The sequence below is a fragment of the Harpia harpyja genome, chromosome 1 (assembly GCF_026419915.1).
Source record: "Harpia harpyja isolate bHarHar1 chromosome 1, bHarHar1 primary haplotype, whole genome shotgun sequence".
In the NCBI taxonomy this organism is placed as follows: domain Eukaryota; kingdom Metazoa; phylum Chordata; class Aves; order Accipitriformes; family Accipitridae; genus Harpia; species Harpia harpyja.
In genome coordinates, this window is record NC_068940.1 from 97,984,914 (window position 1) to 98,000,526 (window position 15,613).

Genomic DNA, 15,613 nt, shown 5'->3' on the forward strand with positions numbered 1-15,613 from the left:
TACATAGTACTTACATTACAGCACATATAAGGCAGTGGAAAGACAACTCTAATTTATTCTCATTCTCAGCTATAAAGCAGCATATAAACTATGCCTTTTCTATGAAAAAAAAGGCATGGGCTAACATGAATGTCACTTAATTATGTATTTTACATCCTTTTGAGGCAAAACCAAGATCCATGCCTGGTGTAAACTGCCAGGCAATAATACGAAGTTGCCTGAAACTGTTGGTCCTCTATCGAGACCTCGAAAAAAAACAGCTTGGGGGGGGGGGGGGGGAAGATTTTTGTAATATAGTTGCTGATCTGCCCAGTGATAAGACTAACCCTGCCAGGGATCACTTCGCTTACCCCACATCTGTGCGTGTGGGTTTTCGTGTCTGTCTGGCTTGGGGGCACCGTGCTCGATTATCTTAATGGTTTCACGGGCAAAAGGCATCCCGGTGCTGGCTCCGGTACCCTCTCGGGACGGGCACCCAGGCTCTGGCTGTGTAATGAAGAGGGGGCTTCCCCGGCACCTGGAGGCACGCAGAGCGGGGCAAATGCCGCCCATAAGCCGGCAGCGGCCCGGGGTGGCGGGGGAGCACCTGCGGGGCGCCGGGATGGGCGGGGGGGGCTGAGGGGAACGGCTCGCACCTCGCACGGGGGGAGCAACCGCGGCGGGCGGAGGGAGGAGGAGAAAAGGAAGCCGAGCAGAGGGGCTGAGGAGAAGCGGGAGGGAAGGGAGCCGGGGTCTAGAGGAGGAGCTGAGCGCAGAGAGGCGGCGGCGGGCAGGGGCTCAGACGGGCCAGCAGCTGACGGCCGCCGGAGCGGCGGGCGGGAGGCGGCGGGGGGCAGGTGCGGGAGCCGCCTACAGCCGCAGGGCGGCGGCCGCCCGCGGGGCGCGGGGGGGCTCGGCTCGGCGCCCCGGCAGCGCGGCGGCGGCGGCCCCCGGGCCCTATGCTGCCGCGGCGGGACCCGGCACCGGCTCGCCGCCTTCGAACGGGGCCCGCGGAGCGGCGCGGGGCGGCGGAGCCCGCCGGCCCCGGCACTTGGCCGGCATGAGGAACCTGCCGATCCTCCTCCTCTCGCTCTGCTGGAGCCTGGGGCCGGTAAGTCACCCCGCGCTCACCCCCGGCCCCGGCCGCGCCGCCGGGAGAAGGGTAAAAACTCGCCCCTCCGGACCGCGGAGGGGGCGACCCCTACGGCTCTGCCCGCCGCCCCCGTCCCTGAGGTGCCTGTGCGGACCCCCCCGGGCTGGCGGTTCCCTCACAGCTTTCCCCCGTTCTCGGGAGCGGGGGGCGCCCAGCCGCGGCTGCAGCAGGTACGGAGACTTCGGCGCCGCCGCACTCACTTCGGGAGACGAGTGACTCCCGCCGCCCGCGCTCACCGCCTGTCCCCGGGCGGGGATCGCGCAGGCGAGAGGGCGCCTCAGCCGCCGCCGGGACCCCCGGCCCAGCTCCCCTCCGCCGCTCCCTGGCCGCACGGGCAGCGGCGGGCCGGGCCGGAGGCGCAGGCGGCGGGGGGCGCCGCCGCCCCGCACCCCCGGGCGCTCCTGAGGGGCCGGGACGGCTCCGCCCCGGCGGGGCAGCGCGGGCCGGGCCCCGGCCCCATCCCCATCCCCATCCCCGGCGGAGCGGCGCGGTGCAGCGCTGCGCTGCGGGGGCCGGCGCCGGGCCGTTCCTCGCCCAGTCCCTTGTTCCCCGCTATTTTCCCCGGCAGCCAGCACTAGTTTGCGAAGAGTTTTCACGGAGCGCTGCCCTGGTACGGTCTAGAGGGTCGCTGGCAATCGTAATACAGGGGAAAAAACCGGGCGTCATTGATTTCTCTTTAATACATGCATCCGGATAACAACGTACAAAGCGTTCAGAATATTAAAGTCATCAAATTTGGGGCGTCTGCTTTTAACATCTTTATATTTTCTAAGCGTTTCTTCAGTTGTTTGTAAAAGTCTGTAACGTTCCTGGAAACGATTTACGAAGAATAAAAAGGTCTGCCCTCTAAATCTTTCTGGGTTTTGTTACTGTGAATTTAAAATAATGGATGATTTCCACCAAAAGTTGGGAAACCATCCTGAAGGTGAATGGAAGCTGCTTGTCACAAGAAATGTTTTTCCAGTCAAACTGCCTTAAAAATTGTTAAGTCACTAAAAATGCAGAGAGACTCCTCAGCTGGATTCCAGCTAACTGTGTACCTTGACAATGCACGACACAGCGCACGCGGTTCTGTTTTCAGTGATTACAAGCAATAACCTCCCCTTGGTAAAGCAGAGGGAAAGATGGATGAGCACCAGCCCTGAAAGGTGGTGAGCACCCTCAAAATCCATTTTGGGGATCTTGATGTGTTTCGGGACGTGGTCAGACCCACACAGCCTTGAACCCTGAATCTCTTTAGCTTGTTGAAGTACATCTGAATGAAACAGGTGTATGTGTTAGAACAAAGCACATTACACTTTGGCATGTGTCCCAGGTTTGAAAACTAATGTTGTGTCACCTTTGGGTACTAACAAATTTATGTTTTCAAAGTAAGCTTTGCTGTTAGATCACTGATACTGGGAAACTTGGAGTTCTTTCGGAAGTATGAGAGAGAGAAGTCACTCATTCGGCAGGTTTCTTAATTGCTGTAGCTTCTTTGATTTATCCCTCATTTAGTTAACATTTCTATTTACTGGAACCTATCTTTCCAAGACCCAGTAATTATAACACTTTTTGATGAGCAGGAGATCTACTCTCAGGTACTGAATGTTTGCAGTTGGAAAAAAAAATAATATTCAAAATCTGTTATGTGAAAGGAAGATGCAATTAAAAACATTATGTATACATGGGACTTTATTTTATATGGGAGCTATCTGGAAAGTAGATAATACATAACAGAAGACAGATATTTTCAGTATAACACTGAACTTTCTGCTATAACTGCTAGAAATCCTAATTTATGTTAAGGATCTGTACAATTCACTTTAAAAACAAAATCTGCCCTGAAAACATATAATTTCAATAGTCAGTATAGAGAAAAGATGGGGAAAGGGAAGTAAGGTTCTGATGTTGTAGATGGTGAAATAAGACATTTGGAGAAGAGACAGATTTTCATGAGTTTTCGTAACAGCTCCTGCTGTTACACTTACGGCTATTACGCTGTATTTTTAAAAGCTGCGCAAGTGGCTTGCCCACAAGGAGACTGCACAATAACCAGGTTCTCAGTCCTAACTATGGGTCATACATTCTGGGTCCATGATCACAGCTTAATTAAGTAAGTATTGCCATTTTAAAAAAAAATATTGTCACATTAATCAGAGATTAGTACCAGATTCTGTTATTAAATGTCTCCTAAAAAAAAGTGAGAGAGAGAAAAGAGAGAGAAGCTTTGAGAGACACCACGCTTTTCTTGGTAACTACAAGTGTGAGGATGACTGAAGTAGTGCATATTCACTTTTTACTTCATCATGTTGTTACTTCATTTGAGCTAATCTCACTGTCCCTTCAGCTCCAGTGACGTTTCCTACTTTCCCATGCGTGACCTACTACAGTCATTTCTCCCATGCAGTCTCTTATGGACTCCGCGTGTTTCTCTGTTAGGCTCTGTCTGCCTCTCTGAATCCAACTGACTTCAGTACAACTTCCTGGTGTCCTGTTTCTCTCCCCAATACTGCTACATCCTTGTCTCTTCTTGTGGACATAAATAATCCTTTCTGAAAACCAAGGAACTGGGGGCAGGGCTAGAAATGAGTAAAGGCAATAGTGCTTTCATTTTTAAAGGAGTGGGGTTTTCTTCCTGTGTAGCACTTGCTTGAATCAAATAATCATGCTCTGGGGCCTTCAGGAGATAAAATATACATGGTGGAAAAGGGAAGAAAAGCAAAATTCACCATGTCAAAGAGAATGCAGTTTGATCAGTTTTCACGTTCTGGGATTCGTATTAAACTTTCAGCTTCCTAACTTACTACAAAAGCAAAAAAAAGCAAATGTGTTTACTTTCCTGCTTCAGTTTAACTCACAGTTTTTCTGGAGGAAAAAGTCACATGAAACAATGTTGGTAAATGCACTAGAAAGTTAAACATTTTCTTGTAAATGACAGTTGGCCTTGAAATGCTACAGGAAGGAGCTAGTGAATGCTCTGGTAGATTATTTTAACATTTTGTTTTGAAAAGCCAATGTGTGAGAAGCTAAAATGGGCAGTGACTGTCTCTGTAAAATGCCTAGCACATACTTGGGCAAAACCAGTGCCAGTTAAAGTTGTGGCTTTCATTATTGGTAGCTGCATCCTTCATAAAGCATTTTAATTCCTCTTTCAATACCCAGGCCTGTTTGTTAATTTGACACAGGTGAATGGTGTTCATCCAGAATGCAGATTTCAGCTGGAGATTCACAAGGAGGAAACAAGGTGCATGGAACTTCTAAGGAATTCAAAGCCAGTGGACTACAAAGGTAAGAAAAGATAAGCTGTAAGGTAGAGACAGCTGGAGTATTCAAGATTTTCTCCCTTTACCTTCTTTGCTGTTGCAGTTGCCCTGTTTGTACTGTGCTTATAATTTTATGTATTTTAGAATTTGTGCAGATTTTGCATTAAAGGTACAGTTGCAGCAAGCATGTTGTGCGAGGTGTGCCAGATGCTAGGCACACACTGGGTGGGACACTAGATGGGAGCAAATGCATTCTCATGTTTTAAGCTGTTGCTGCTAGTGTTTTCTGACCGGCAGAGAAGATGCAGGCTGGTGATGGCAGGACCAGCAGAAAGAACAAGTCTGAGGAAAAGTTGAAAGCCTTGGATCCAAGCATCTCTCTCTAGCTATGGTTGAAAGTAAAGTACTAGTGGCGGGAATGATCTCTGGGTTTCCCAGGCAGAAGATGTTTCAGATAGAAGATCAGATTCACACCCAGAGTACCACAGAGTCATGCAAAGGAAAAACTGGACAGTGTTACATTCAAAAAACAAATTCTCTCTGTTACTTTATTTTCTTTCTACATAGAAAGATAAATATATAGATACCGATATGGCCAATTGTAATTTAATAGACGAAAGAAGGAGAAGGAGATGTAGTTTATTATTTTTTTAATTTTAGATTTTACTAGATTTCCTTGCTATATTTTCATGTGAGTAGAACGTAAGATTATGAAAAAATGACATTTTCTTGTAAGTTGGAGCTGCTGATAAAGCCATTTGTTCAGCAAGCAAAATACAAAGGCGACAGATAAATCCAGACAGCCAAATAAAAAGCAAATCTGTAACATTAAAGTAGCTAGGGCAGAACTTGGTTAAAAGTTTTTGGCTTTTTAGGAAAGTTGGAAGTGTGTATTTATTAATTTATATATTTTTTAATGACAAAGGTATTAATGTTTTATGATTAGTTACCTTTTCTAAACCGTGTGCCAGAACTTGTGAGCAGAAAGCAGTCTCTACACACATGCTGGTGAAAAGGTAAAAGTGCTTCTTGGAGTGCTTCATTTGCATATGTTTTCTGCCCAGCACTCCTCTGGTAACATGTAAAGTACTGAAGGGAAGGGCGGGCTTTCAGCGCGACTTAGATAAAGGGGAAATAAATTTTAGATACAAAGGTAACCAGCCATTTTTCTGTTCAAAATACAATTTTGATTTTTACAAAGTAATGCTACATGTAAAACTAATCGTTAAATTTCCTTTGTTAAATGATCTTTAAATGGATGGAAGTATTTAATTTCAAATTAGTTCTACAAAGCCCTAAGCCTCATCAGTGTCCTGCCTTTTGATATGGTAGTCCAGGTATATATCATCTCAGAATAACTGGGCTCCTTGCAATACTACAGCTCTTGCAGTGCAGTTGTTTTCCTTTGGCTGAACTAGGTGATACATAGTGTATTTGGTTTTTCATATTCTGTCTGTTTTGAATGCACTCTGAAGATGATTATGGTACCTCAGGGACCTGCCATCTGCAGTGCCCTTTGAGCATAAACATGAGTCCCAACTCATGACGCTTTCTCCACCTCTCTTCATGATTTAAATGTGTAACTCCCTCAGTGCATACTCTTAATATCAATTTGTATACAATAATATAATTAAAAGGATCATCAGCAGTTTGTATTTTACTGTAATTTCTCCTTTTCATTATTCCAGATCAGTAATTAGAAAAATTACAATGACAGTGAGTAATTTACGTGGATATCTCTCCAAGCAAAATCTTACTGGAATAATTCATCTACGTTTAGATTTTTTTATTTATATGAGTGGTGAAGAGAGATGGCTGTTACATAAATAATACTGGTGTGAAGCCAGATGGAGAAATAATTGCTAGCTCAGCTTAATGAATTAAATCTTGAATTAATAAATTCGCTATTAGCCATTATATGGCTTTGAAAGTCAAGCTTTCTTCAAGATCCACTTCTGTGATCCAGATGCTGGGCTGCTCCAAGGGTATCCTTGCGATGCACACCAGTTTTATTCTGGGTTCCCTAGGGGAAGAACGAAGTTTTCTGTCAATATTTTCTTCACAGCCTCTTTTCACTGGAAGAGGGGTGCCTCCTGAAGGCAAACTGCTGTGCAAGAACTTCATGTCTTGGAAGGAGACAGTATGTCTGATGGTGTTGATTCAGCCCTGCATGTAGTGATAAAACAGCAGTGGAAGGATTTATACATTTAATTGAATGCCTGGCTGAAACTAAGGGAATATCCATTTTGTAGGAGACTGGAATAAAGCCCCTGTGCTAATGAACTCTTAAAAACTGTATGCTTAATGTTGTAGGAAAATTTATCCTATGCTTCATGTTATAGGTACCTTTACCAAGAACCTGTTCAGAAGAGCCTATGTTAAATACACACATTTGCATTTCCCAAAATACCCATTCTTTATGTGTCCTTATTTTCCTAATAAACTCTCTGTATTCATACAAAGATGGAAGTAGTGTTTTGAGCAGAGACTTCCAGATTGTCACAGTGATACTCTGACTGCTGATAAAGAAGAATTACTAATGAAAATTGGCAAGCTGGAACTAGTCCAAGGCCTAACTCCACACCTAAGATTTGTAGTACATTTGAAACATAATTCATTACAATAAATTCACAAATCCTATTTCACTTTTTCCTGAATGGGAAAGATGGTTATACAGCTCTTGTCATGCTTTTCTAACTTTAGTATGTGCTACCTGCCTAACAAAAGCTGTAATGAAATCTAGTGAAGGTCCTGTCTAGAATTTGGAAATAAAGTTTTGCTGAGATTTTCCACTGGAGGCTTGGGGCTCCATTATCAAAATCAGTGGGAATTTTTTCATTAACTTCTTGGGCACCTGAGAAACCTACGTAACATGCTGCAGAATTTGGCTGGCATGCACAGCTACTGAATTTTCAAGGATCCAATTTTTATGGGACAGAGTTTCTCCTTTGACCTAGATGGCAATTATGTGTTGATTACCTTATCTAATACTTCTCAGCTCCCAGTTAGGGAGACAAAGGAAAGATTTAAAGATTATTGTTTGGTTTTTTTTTTTTTTACATAATAAAATGATCTTATAGTCATCTTACCTAAGCTGCCTCATAACATGGGCTGAAGAATTTCACCGAGTAGTTTTTGTAGTGCACCTAAAATCACTGACCATGAAGTCTATGAAGGACTTGCTTACTTCATGGCTTAATAAAGCAATGGTGTGTTTTGCAAGGAAGCACTGTATAAATACTGTGTAAATATCCTTTGAACAATGCTAAGGATATATTAAAACCCCAGGACCCAGTTTGTCTAAATTCTGCTTATTTGCCAACATCAAACTGTTTGACATCTGGACCTCCTGCTTTGCACCCTTTGGGGGATTTTCAGGCATTAGCACATACTCATCCATTAGTGGAGAGCATTACGCTCCATTTAGGGAAGAAAGTCACTCTCCAAAGATCTGTGGCAGTGCCTTCCTCTCTATAGTGCTCTCTAGCAAATCTAGTTGTTTATTTTATGAAGTCTGCATTAGATTCTGTCTGCATTTGTTTTCTTCTTTCTTCCTATAATTTGACACCTGAGGTATGGATGCACCTTAGCTGGAAGCCTGAGAGGATTTTTTGGGGGCACTTCCTTATTGTTGGAGGGCAGATAAATTGCACTCTAAATAGCTCATAATAGCTACAGCTTTTGAGGTCCTTATGGAAAACGACTAATTTATTTTTTATTTACTACCCATGGCTTGTCTTACAAAAAGTAGAAAGCTCCAATAAAAGTGATTGAAAATACATAAAAATTGTCTCACTGCAAATTTCTGTCTTTGTTCAGTATTTAGAATTTTTCCTTATAAACAAATTGACACATTTCTGTTCACCTTTAAATGAAAAGTGAAATAAAAAATGTTAAAACTCAGTCAGTAGACTTTATAACAGGGTTCTACAACAAAAAGTTCTAAAAAGATTTCATAATGAAAAAATGAAGTCTAGGGGTTTTTGATTCATTTTGGACTGAGTGGCTGCACAGTTAAATGAGTCTTTTCAGCTCTTGCTTTCCAAAATGTGTTTTTGTGAGACCCATATGCCAGACAACATTTTTAATTTTAGATACAACATCTTAACTTTGAGGAAGGGATGTAGACGGAAAGAGAAATGGCTTTGGAAAGAATTTCATAAACCTCTCAGAGAGGCTTTATAATGCAGCTAGTAATGGGAAATTAAAACAGACGGGACTACCAAAATGATACTCTTACTTATTCATAAATTTAAAGCAAGGTTAAGGTTAAGCTGTTAAGGTTATTTCTCCAGTAAGAAAGGTGCCTATTTTGCATTCCAAACCCACACATAGACAGACACACACATCTCTCTGGATCGCGCAAAAGGCCTGACTGTGAGTATAACTAAGCCAACCTGACGATCACTCTCTCCTCCCCATCAGTAAACAGGAGACTTACACGAAGCCAGATGAGGCCTTTCTTTTGCTACGTGAAAAGGAATCTGCTCAAGGTTCCCCCTTTCTTAATCCTCCCAATCTTACCAAGGTCTTCCATCAGGTTTCTTTGGGGGGTTGCAGCTATTTTCTCTGTAAAATGAGTCAGTAGTTCAGACTGCAGTGTTGCTTAGAGTTATCTGAGGTAGCATTAAAAGTAGAATTAAATGAGATGGTTGGATCATGGAACTTTATTTCATGCAGCACCAGTAGCTCTTGAGAGGACAACTTTAGCTTTCTTGAACCTCTGTGCTGCTGCTTTTCTAGCTGTAGTACAGGCATATTGCTACTTTCTGGTTCACACATTTTCTTATGAGGGGAGCTGAAGGGGCTGCTTTGAATGTTTGTTTATTTTGGCTTCCATTAATTGAAGTGTCATCATTAATGACACCACATAAAACTGATCATCCTTATGGTGTTCACTGCCTGGGCTTTGTGGAAGCTATACTTAATTATTTGAGGGCAGAAGAGAGGCAGAGCAGGCTCATCTTTTGAGGAGGCTGAGCGATAGGTGAGAAAGAACCTTGAATGAAAGGAGTTGCCTGCTGAAAAATAACCAACAGGAAATAAATGGTGAAGACCAAGAAAATGTCCTGGTCAGCCTTATTCAAAAATCTCACATAATAAAGGTTACTAAGAGTGACAATAACAAACTTTTTTGGAAAGAAGAGAGGCAACATGTGGCCACAGATACATTCTACAATTTTGAAGGTCTGAAATTTCCACCCCCCCCAAACATAAATAGAAATTCAGCAGTAGACATTAATAAATGGCATTTGGAGCCCTGAAAAAGGAAAGTGCACAGCCATAAGTGAATTTATTGTGTTTTTCAGAAGATTCTGAAAGAAATACTGCCCTGCATAGTTTTGCACTTGAGTCCTGATAAAGACAGCTGTGGCCATGGCAGTCTGCTCTCCATGACATCCAAAGTTCAAATACCACAAGAAAGCAATCTTGAATACCAAAACACTAAAAAAGCTCCAGCTAATACAACAAATAGCACAGGGGTTAGACATAATCCAAACTAACAGAAGTATATGGTCCCAATACTTTACAGAGACTTTTAATATTTTGTGGTGGGGTTTATATGAAGATGGGGAGATTGATATTTATTGGTATTTTTTGAAGAATGTACAGCGTGTCTACATTGGGGCAACACAAAGATGAAGGTACCTCTTACAGCTTTGACCATACATCCATGAATATCTTTGCAGTATAATAGAAAATGGGTGTTCTTATGGTAAGATTAGAGTGCTGTCCAGTCATACAAAAACAAATGCTCGTGTCCAAAGAACATCTGGAGTAATTGGAAAGCAGGATTTACGTCGTGGAAAATTTGGATGGCAATGTATTCACCCTTCTTTTTTAGAGGGTTTTCTTCCAAGTTTTTAGCTGGCAACTTCATATTTCCTTACAGAACCCTAAAAATACGTAAATTACATTAAAATATAAAAATGGCCTATAGATTTTTGATTATCTGATGGGAAGCTATTCTTCAGAAGGGAAGTAAGGCATTTCTTCTGAAATGTTTCATTTAGTGAAAAGCCAGTAATCCCCTAGAAATCTCAGTATTTTTGCCATTCCTGGTAATAGGACTGGCTTTTGAAAACCTATAAACTGCAAACATTTTGGGTGAACATGAGATAAACTTTATTGGTTTCATCATTCTGTTTAGCTAGTTAAATCTGATGTGTACTGTAGATTTCCAAAATTCTACTTGCTGTGTAGTTTTTGTTGACGGGTAATTAAAAAAGTTTACATTCGCATTTCCTCAGTGTTTCTGAATAATCAGGGCTTGCATACACTGCACGATTTCACATCAGTGCTTTGGTTCAACATGGGCATATTGGAGCCGCTTCGTGACCATTTTGCAGCCGGTGTTTTCATTTTCACATGAGGGCAGACTGTCAGCAACTTGGGGAGAGGGTTTGGGGGCCCCTGGGCAGGCAGGGCCTGGCAGGCAGATCCCGTCCCACCCCCAGCCAAGGCAGCCGGAGGGCAGCCATGGGCAGCATCGGGAGCCTCCCCGGGGTAGGGACAGCTGGGGACATTAGCCTGCAGGTGTGGGGTCAGGATCTGGCCTGGTGCAGGGAACCAGGGTCAGACACAGCCCCGGGATGGCCGGGCAGGGCCATAGTGGTGGGTCGGGGCCCGGGCAGAGGCGGGCACGGGCACTGCTGTGACGAAGCTGAAGTGAGGTGCACCCACAGCATCGCTAAAGGCCCAGACCCGAGCTTAGATGGGACCCGGGGCAGGGGCGTGAGGCTCGTCAGGGCCGTTAAGGCCTACCAGTGCACTCAGGGCCCTGACAAAAGTAGACGGCAAATAACTTTAGCAAAGTATCTTGAAGTAACAGCATTTTTGCTACTGTCTTACTCCTGTTACCACTTTAAGCAGTTCTGCTGTGTGTCTGCTTTGCTTCCTATTTGCTAGCTTGCTATTTCCCTAGCCCCTCCTTTTCCTTTCTTTCTTATTACTTGTGTGAAAATACAGAAAGAATTTCAGTCCGTATATGTTCATAAATGCTCCTGCAGCCTAAATTACATGATGTGGCGTTCAGACCTACAGTCCAGAAAACATTGCCCATAAGAGGTGAGATTGCTTCAGCTTTGTCAAGTTAAGTACAAAAATCAAAATGTTTCCCTGTTCGAAATATAAACCCGAGACTAGCTGACAACTTTCTGGCTGATTTTCAAGGCACTCTCTCTTTGTTTCATGTATCATGCATGCCTAGACAGTTTAAAAAATGCTAAACCTCTCTTTGAATTGGCAATTTTTAAAATCCAAATGCAAAGTGCCACCTAGTGGTTAATATGTGGATAAAATGTGTATATAAACAAAACTTTGCAGTACAAACCCAGTGTGTTACACATTTTTATAGATGAAGAAGCACATGTAGGTAAGCAAACTTGTTGCTCAAAGACTGGATCTCAGCAATGTGATGAATGTGGTGGCAATACTTAGGTAAGCTGAAAAAAATGAGAGACAAAATGTAGTTTATAGTCTGTTATGTTTCCTTTCATTATGAAGTATCTGCAAATGCATCATAAGCATTAAAGACCAAACATTCTAATAAAGTGATCTCGTTGAAACTAGCTAAGAATAGCATCTGCAATATCACCTGGAGGAACAGGAGGGAAGAGCAGTAAAGGAGTGACACACTTTTGAGCAAGTCATTGAGCAAAGGTTTTCTGGCAAGATTGATTGTTTCCTTGCATATGCTGCAAATGACAGACCAGAGAAATAAGTGATGCAAATGAAGAGGTTGAAAACAGATTGTTATATGTAGGGTGCAGGAGCGTTCTTCTAGACGCCACAGAAATAGGGATGAAGAACCTTTTTTTTCTTTCTTTTTTTGCCTTTGCTAGCTTTATTATTATGTAAAGAAGAATGTAAAGAGTATGGTAGTAGAGATGCACAGAAAAGTTGAGGAGTTAGACAGATCAAGAGCTGGACTGGTTTTGTATGTGTACATATCAGCGTGAAAGGACAAAGACATTCCAGGCTTGAGAATTTATTGAAGCAGGATGCAAACATAGAGACTAAATCCATTAATGAACATAAAAGGATAAAAATGTACATTAGAATACTTTTGGGTACTCAGAATATTTTTTAAAATATGATAAATAAAGAATATTGCAGACATGAAGTAAACATTGGAGCAATTTAAATTTTATTTGTGAGATATTTTCTATAGAATTATTGGTAAAATTGTTACTAGAACTAAAACTTAAAACCTTATTTAAAACTAAAAATAAAAATGTTTTTTGTCTTACTTGATTAATATCCTTTGGAGACAGTAGGAAACAGGCTTATATATGTGGGAGATGGGTAAAACCTCCAGAGAATAAGAGCGTACATAATGATGTTATGAAATGCAGCAGTGATGGATGACAGTCCAGCAATCCTGACACTGAGTGAATTAATGGCTGGGCAAAGGGTAGTAGGGAGTAGGTGAGTAGAGAGGAGAATATCAAGCTTGATCAAGTTAGATATTCTATGTGCAGACACACATTTAACAGCATTTATTGCACCTTCATTTTCCAACAGTGTATTTATAGCACTGTAGGCTTCTCTGTAGTCACTGGGGAGAAATAGGCAATTGTTGGGAGCAATTAATTAGGCCTATTTTCATGTGGTTTAGGATGAAGTGAATCATTCTCTGTCACCCTCTGACAATATTGCGTATGTCGTTGTTGTAAAAGGATACTATGATGGGTAAAGAGCAATATCTACTTGAAGACCTGTGAGACTCACCAAGGTCTCCAGCTGTGCCACATCTTGAATTTCCAAGATCAGTGGGAAATTAATTGCTAGTTTCAATTGTGCACAATTAAGCTTGTGCTGTACAATAGAGAAAAGTTGTTGGGATGGAAGAGACAAATTGATGCAAGTGTAGGAAGAATGGACTTGTTAATTGTGTCCCACCTCTGCACAAGGGTATGTTTTGCTAAGAGAAGAAAAAGATATATGACTGCAATATTGTCAAAAATCTGTAGTAATAAGAGGAGGAGGAAATGAGGAAGGGTGTGATTTGAAAGCCTGGAAAAGTGCGTATCGTTTAACAGTTGTAGCAGCCTCTAGCAGTGCACTAGTAACACCATCATTTCAGCATTCAGGCCTAGACCAATTTTCAGAAGCACACTGTAGTCATTCAGTGACTGTAAATGCCTCCAGGACATTTCAGCAGTTTTCTCAGATTTCCTGTACCATAATAAATAAGCCTGTAAATATACATAAATTGAGGCTTAATGTTCTTGGAATTCTGATGACAGCCACTCAAGTTTCACTTTCATGATTGTGATGCATTTGAATGCAGTCTAGATGTAGGAAATACATCTTTTGTGTTATTTCATCTATTTGATTTAAGGAGTCTGGAAAAGTATCATTCTTTTTGTGCTGTAGATGCCTGTAAAGTCATAAAATACTGAGGAAAAACTGAGGTAAGAAATACATTCCCCAGAAAACATTAGTGACTTGTAACATTTCGAATGTCAAAAACTTGTATACTGATTTCCTTCCTGCAAGCTAGCTTCAAGATCTGATACAAATTGTGTTGAATAATTTTGGTGGGAATAGGACTTGGACCTCAGTTCTTCTGTCTAATATTTCATGTAATTGAAGCTTGAATAAGAGTTTTGTGGGTTTTTGTGGAAAACTTACTAATGGAGCTCTGAAGTCCACATTGTTCAGCTGCCTTTTTAGCAAAACCTTAGCCCAGTCCATATAACAGTGTATAAAAAATGTATAAAGGCCTCTGAACTGTTTGCAGATTACTGTAGCAAATCCACCATCTTACAGAGAGTATATTGAACAAAAGGGAAAATTTGTGAAAGTCATCAGTTTTTATGAGCGTGCATGAACACTTTAATGACTCATCTCAGCTGTCACTTGTTAGTGGAAATGGTGATGAACTAAAAAGGTCTGAAGTCACACAAGATGCTGATTATTCTTGTGTACTCCAGGGCTTGTTTATGCTGGCTCAGGCAGTACATCCATCAAAGCCAAAAGAGTTTCATTTTGTCACTGTAGTTCTGAGTGCTGGCAGATGAAGAAAATAGTTTCTTTGTCTTTCTGATTACTTGTATGTCACATTGTTGATGTTGTTTCTGGCTTAAAATCAATTGGGAAGGAAGCATGACCTGAATTGACTGAGGTAAACGTTCTTTTACTTTTCATAAGCCCTGGTGTTACATCATGGAGAGTTGGACTTGATTTTGATCCAGTACTGCAACTCAGGAAGCACCTAGGCATGTTTAAGTTCCATTGACTTCAAAGGGTGTGAAGATGACTTGCTCAGATGTAAACCTCTTAAATTATATACAGATGACCAAGTCAACATCATCTCAGAGATATCGTTACTAATGCTGAAAGAAAAGCCACAAGTGCTAGAAGGCAGTACAAGGTAGACAGGTAAAACAGAGCATAGAGAAAACTCATTAATTAATTCATAAAGAAATGTATGAACCAGCTGTAGGGGCAGATACACTAGAAAGGACAAACTCTGCATGATCATTGGGGAAAACAGGAGTGTTTATGGAGTTCAGAGACTATTACTGACTCTGAGTCAGTTGCTAAAAACACTTATTCAAGAGGTAAGGACCAGAAACCTGAAAAGACTGAATTATCAATGGGAACAATAACTTCTCAGCCAACTGTGGAATACAGCTAAAAAGAATGTCACTCTCACAGTTCCTAAGTACGTCTCCCTTACTCTAAGGTAAAGCTAAAAGAAGGAGTCAGATATATTGGCTAGGAGTCAAAGTTACTAAAGGAACCAAAACAATTAGTCCTCTTCAGGTAACTGGAGAACTTGACAAACTGAGGTTAGTCACATAGTATTAAGCAAATAAGGATGGGATTGATTGGAGTAAATACAGATACCTAGAGTCTAGATTCTGCAACTTGATTAACAGCTTCAGGCTCTCTTGGGAAGAAATAAGCATTTTATAGGATGAAATTCTTCTGACCCATTTTAGAAGTTTGCTTTAGAAAGATATTAATTTAAACATGAGTCAACAGTGCACCCTTACGGAGGTGAGGTTTAACCCTATACTGTGCTACATTAGCGAAGTGGTAGATCAAGAGAAGCAATTGTCTGTTTCTATTTGGCACTTGTAAGACTGCATCTCAGCAGAGTACTGTGTCCAGTTTTGGGCTCCTGCGTACAGGAAAGCCATTAATTGGCTCAGCAGAGGGCATGGAGATGGCACTGGAATATGCAGCATATAATGACTAACTGAAAGCTGGGTTTGTTCAG

The 15,613-nt window shown here is 41.9% G+C and overlaps 1 protein-coding gene across 2 annotated transcripts in view; it reads left to right on the top strand.

Annotated features, from left to right (window-relative positions):
* Window positions 1-400: 400 nt before the first annotated feature.
* Window positions 401-15,613, top strand: part of VIPR2 (vasoactive intestinal peptide receptor 2) — a 60,351-nt gene continuing 45,138 nt past the window's right edge. The window contains exons 1-2 of one of the 2 annotated variants that reach the window (XM_052806590.1): window positions 401-454; window positions 4,300-4,402. In XM_052806590.1, the coding sequence (XP_052662550.1) occupies window positions 416-454; window positions 4,300-4,402 (142 nt within the window). In that variant the 5' untranslated portion in view covers window positions 401-415. Of the gene's footprint in view, window positions 455-603; window positions 1,091-4,299; window positions 4,403-15,613 lie in introns of those variants that run through there. The other variant, XM_052806584.1, reaches the window with a different exon arrangement.